We start from the raw sequence: 5583 nt of genomic DNA, 5'->3' as shown, positions 1-5583 counted from the left end.
CAGCGCTTGTATGTATTTACGGCCGTCCGTTTAGCAACTGATAATTCGAAAGCATTTCAATCCACATTCATATACAACCAACCCAGACATCGTACAACTACAGCCCAATTAGTTTGCTTAGACAGTAGACTCTACCATTGTAAAGACTAAGGAGTCATAGGAGCGGCGGCTGCTTGGGATTGGTGTTGCTCTTGTTCTACGAATACGAGATTGGGGGTGAAACCAATGGCGCTACGAGTAGCTCTGGGGAGAGCTAAACCCTGGGGATTGGGGTATCAACTTGTACTGAAATGTAAATTAGGATTTTTGGGTGCGATAGGCAGTGGTATGACCGGCGGCTTCATCCTTGACCAGAATCATCTCCGTCGGTTTCCGTCCTCAAAACAGTCCTGCCGTCACTACTTTCTACCGCCCCCTCCGCCAGAAGAGACGGTGCACTGCCTTCAGTTTCATTGTGTTATTCCTGTCAGTAACGATCGGGTCTCACCATTTGCCCAGTTTGCGGTGAAGAAGCACAATGGGGACCAGGTTTTTTTTTAGCCCTTTTTAAAGTCACTGAAGGAGGAAAAAAAAAAGAGATTTTATTTTGGTGTTCTCTTTTCTGGGACCCCTCAAATCACCTAGCATTATCACGCTTTAATGGTTTTGTAATGCATGTATGCGCTGACATGTCAGGGAGGTGGCGATACTGTTCGGTTTGTAAGGGTTGTCAGAGCAAGCTCCAGAAGGCTTGGCATGACCATATTTTATTACATAACCTTGGAGGCAGTTGACGAGCTAGGTGACCTGAATGTGTACTATGCTGAAGTGGAGAATATACACTTGAAAAATGTCAAGCGTTCGGTCGAGTGGCAGCTCGTCAATGAATCCTTCTCTTACCGTTTTCAAGAAATAAGGTATGCATGCATCTCGACTTTTAGGGTGAAATCGATACTGGAGTGCTTTTGGTTGTAGTCTCCAAATAAAGACATTTTCTTTTAATCTTTAAATTGGGAATACTCATCACGAAACTAATAGAGAGGTTTTGATGAACTTTTTGCAATTGAGAGTGAGTTTGTTTCAGTTTTCATTTTGTAGTTCAGGTTGAAAATGCCAACTCAGGTAGCCTTTAAGAGGATTTGTGCGACAGAACTTGTTTTCTTGGATTTGAGTAAGAGTTGAGCTGCACTTAAGCGTTGATTGATACCATCTAATTTGCCTTTTCCTCATGCAGACACACGTCTACTCATATTGCTTAAACTTTTTTGCAAAATCGTCACTTTTCTAATATCCAAAATGCTGGAAAATCCTAGAGTTTGCTGCTTCTGGTTTTGACTCTTGGTTGCTGAGTAAATTTATTGCATTCTACGTTTAGAGTTTGCTGCTCCACATTTTTCTCAGCTGGAATCTCTACCTTCTTTTTCTCCCCTGCTCCTCTTTAATTCAACTCCGTGTGTGCATGTGTGTGTGTGTGAGGGTATGTCTGACCAGTGATCAAACACAAGTGTGAGGCAGGGGCGGAGCCAGAAAAAATTCTTAGTGGGGGCAAAAATAACACTAAAATTTTTTACCTACTTTTTTCTAGTTTTTTAAGCAAAAAAAAAAAAGAATACATGTTTAGAATACATGTTTTTCCCCAAAAAAAAGAATCCATACAAACCCTTTGCTTTGCTACCATGCACCACCCAATCATAAAAGGGTTTGTGTATTTTATTAAGAAGTCAGCTGTTTAGTAGCTAGGAGTTAGTCTTGGAATGGGACTGATTTGCTGGTGTATCCATTTCATTGATTTTGAACGTGTTTACTACAAAACAAAAGGGGGTTACAACATTATTTGGAGTTCAGCTTGCTCATATCTAGCAATGGACTCTAACTTGATCCAATTTTTCTACTTCTGTCTTTTCTTTATCAATTCTTCTCCTTTTTTGTTGAATTCCTTTTCCCTTCATCTATAGCAACCCTGACAGCATGGCCAGATGGAATGCTTGCCATAAGTGGTATTTTTGGTTGCCAGCTTGAATCTTGTTATTAGACTGTTGCTACTTAAGACTATGTTTGCTTGCTTCCTTTTTCCGTAGAATCTGTTTGTATTGTCGACGATTAAAGAAATGGAAAGGTTTTTTTTTTTTTTGGGCAAGGTACTGAAGTTTATTGTATGTCATCCCTTTTGTGCCCTTAGATACAGCAAGCAGTTTGTGGGTGAGATACAACTAGAGGAAACAGCTAGAAGATTGAGTACACTTCTGTTGAGAAAGTTACAACGAGAGGATGAGGACTTGGACGAAACCCAGAAGAACAAGATGTAAGTGTTGCTCGTGCTTCTCATTTATTATTGTTCATGGTACTTTTCGTCATCTCCTTTCATATGTTATAAACCCTCCTTTGTATGTTCTCTCTTTGGGTATGTGCTTGTTATTTGCTTTTTCTGGATGATATTTTGGTGAAGAATGTTTAATAAAGAGGCAAGGTGGTGCAGCCAAAATATCAGAATGTGGTTAATTCCATGATGCAGGAGGAGCAAAGGATATGCAATCCTCGAGTAGTTATCCTGAAATATCGTGTCCCATGATTATTTGTGCATCCGTTCTGTATTCTTCTGTCTCCAGTAAATGGTCTATTGTTCCTGTCTTTCCATAGAAGCCTAAATATGAACGTTTGTTAGAAGCACTAGAATTGCATGAGTTACACATGCAACAAGTAGTTAGAACAGTTCCAAGGAAGAGCCTCAGTTATAAAGATACAGCATGATAGCGGTAAATATTATTAGATTGTTGTGATTATATTATATATTTTTTGTGTTCTTGCCATTGTGAACATGAAAATTCTGTTTTTGTAGTTGCCCATTGTTGACATGAATGTTTTTAGCTTAATGCAGGCTATTACGTGCATGGTTTCTTTCATTGAACGTGTGATTTTACCGTGTGCACCATCACACTTTCAGTGTGTATGGCTGATCATATTTGTAAATTGTTAACATTTGCGCATAAAATCAGTATTTCGTCAGAACACTAAATCTCCTTATTTACCCATGCAAATTCTTAACTTGGAGAAATATCTGCTGAATGCTGATATCTGTCCCAAAGGTGCTTTAGATCTTCCTACTGCTGCAAGTGATGTGGTCGTCCCTGTTCATGACATTAAGGCTTATGAACAGGTCTATCAGTATGCTACATTCGCTGTGAGGACTCACAATGAGAACGAGGTCTCTCTCTCTCTCTCTCTCTCTCTCTCTATGGGGTGTGTCATTTTAACTTTGCTAAATTTGTAAGTTTGAGTGACCACTAATGTCCCCGCCTACTTCTATAAATTTGGTGCTGTGGTTGTGACAGGGTGATGTAATTCGTCTTGAGGAGGTGTTGTTAGCAAGCAAATTCAATAATGATGATGGGCTCTACTATGTTTTGTACTTGGAGGCATTAGATCGAAATGAGGAGCTCAACTTTTACCATGTTGTAGTTAAGGTGGGCCAATACAGGAAAGAGTTAATCAAGTTCCATCAGATTAATGAATCCCCGCACAATCCTCTTAAAGAGCACTGGGTAATTGCCATTTAAATTCGTCTTGTTAATCCCTTAATTTAATTATGAAGATATACATCTCGCCGCATTCACTTTTGGGACCTGAAACTTGGAAGTATTCTTTTAAATAGAAAAAATTTATCGAATGCAGTTGATGTTATTTAGGATTTTATGGAACTCAAACTCTTAAATTCAGTCGCTTTCTTAAATGTGATTGTTTTGAAGACCTTGATATGGCTTATTGACTCCAAGGTAGTAAAATTTTATAACACAGAGGTTTTTTAGACCACACTCATTTTAATGTTACGTGATCAAAATCTACCGGTACATGTACATGACTTACATTTGGACGAGTTATTTACTGCCACAAGTCTTTGGATGATGGTTTTTCTCGTGAATAAGGACAGCTGAAATAGTTACACAGTTTTCAATGGGAGAAGAAAAGGGAATTCGAAGGAAGGGTTAATTGCAACTAGTCGTTTACAAGAAGTTTTGTTGTATGCCGTGGCTTTATGACAAGCTTACTGGTTCTTTTACTAATGAATCGGTGGAATCTTGAAACTAATATGTCAAAAAATTTTTTTGCTTAATCTTCCAATCTGCATGATGGAGAGATGTTACTCTTTGGTTTGTAAATTATTTATAATCTCCATATAAATTCTTATATTCTTGTAATCAAACTTCAATTTTTTGTTGATTATATTGTTGTACACCATAAGAGTACTTTCATGTAGTCTACCCAAACAAACTTTGCTGCTATAACTGTCAAACTAGGAGGAAATTTAGCTAGCCGCAGTAGATTTTGCTTCTAGGCAGTATAACAGCCTGATAGAGGTGGCACAACTTTTTGGTAATAACTGATCTTAATAACTCTGTGGTGGTGTAAGATGGGTGCTCATAGGTTTGCAAACACATAATTGCCCAAAGGGTCAAAACGCCACAATGCCCGTGGTGGGGACCGTGACTGGCACATGTACACCAGCTATACTAAAACTAATGCAACAATAAGCAATAAAGCATAATTAACGACATCCTGAGCAAAAAGAAATTCAATGTAAAACATGCTCCTGCATCACAAATGGTCCACCGGCCCCAGCCTATTCTATCTTAATTCTTCACTTCCATGAGATGCCCATACCCAGAAAGTAACTATATCCGAGATGATTGGCGAATTCTTGGTAGACTGAATGGTTAGCCTTCAATTCTGTACTTCTGTGAGGGACTGACGCTTGTTTGCTTTCTTTGTTTCAACTTTTCTTTTGTTTTACAGGCTAAGTTGATTGCTGGATGTGTGTTTTAACGGTTCCGAGCTAGCTCTTTTCGCCTATGTTGGCTCATTCTATCATCGAATGCCTGTGAAAACTCCTGTCGCTAACGGTTAAATCCTGTAGTATTTTTTGTGCTTAGCTTTTAATACTTCCAATTGTATGTTTGTGCCCGTGCTCTCTTATACATAAGATAGATTGTGGATTTCTCTCTCGCTCTCTTTTTCACTAACCTTCAGATGTGTTATGATTCAGGCACGGAACAAACAACTATTGAAATATTAAGTGCAGAACAATTTAATGAGAAACAAGCCACAAGCATGAAAGATAGCTACACACAATATTTGACGTGGTTCGACTGTACCATTGAACCTACGTCCATGGAAAGAAATCTGTTCTTTATTATCAGAGAAAAATCCTATACAAGAATACAACTTGAACCCAAACCCAACCCTTGTATATCATCTCTCATCTCCCAAGAACTCTCTCTCGCACCCCATGTATAAGACTACATGATGCCCTTTTGTAGTATGCCAATCTACCTATTTATAGAGAACATTACTGCCAAAAAAATCAAATAACAATTGGAAACCAATACTATTTCCTAAACTCATATAGAGTAGAAAATAGTATCTAATTCTAGCTAAATAGGGCTTTACTTGACTACTACTTCAAGTAATTAAAACCAATTAGGAAACTAGTTATTTCCACACAAAACAATAATTCTATCTAAAAAGAAACTAAACCAATTTCCTAACAAGATGAATTGTGGATTACTCTTTATTGTCAAAGTTTATGCTGGCTTAATTGTACTAACAGAA

At 38.2% G+C, this 5583-nt stretch overlaps 1 protein-coding gene and 1 long non-coding RNA gene across 2 annotated transcripts; both read left to right on the top strand.

The window, feature by feature from the left end:
* Window positions 1-811: 811 nt before the first annotated feature.
* Window positions 812-2278, top strand: LOC140035818 (uncharacterized). Its single transcript, XR_011839736.1, has 2 exons — window positions 812-896; window positions 2159-2278. It is a non-coding gene; the product is annotated as an uncharacterized lncRNA (long non-coding RNA).
* Window positions 2279-2968: 690 nt separating this feature from the next.
* On the top strand, window positions 2969-4901 carry LOC140035817 (uncharacterized). The gene is made up of 3 exons (XM_072077212.1): window positions 2969-3181; window positions 3309-3518; window positions 4768-4901. The coding sequence occupies exons 1-3, from the start codon at window positions 3008-3010 to the stop codon at window positions 4795-4797; spliced, it is 414 nt and encodes a 137-aa protein (XP_071933313.1). The 5' UTR covers window positions 2969-3007; the 3' UTR covers window positions 4798-4901.
* Window positions 4902-5583: the final 682 nt, after the last annotated feature.

The sequence above is a fragment of the Coffea arabica genome, chromosome 2c, assembly GCF_036785885.1.
Source record: "Coffea arabica cultivar ET-39 chromosome 2c, Coffea Arabica ET-39 HiFi, whole genome shotgun sequence".
Classification (NCBI taxonomy): domain Eukaryota; kingdom Viridiplantae; phylum Streptophyta; class Magnoliopsida; order Gentianales; family Rubiaceae; genus Coffea; species Coffea arabica.
The sequence above is the reverse complement of the archived record's forward strand: the minus strand, read 5'-3'. Positions and strand labels throughout refer to the sequence as shown.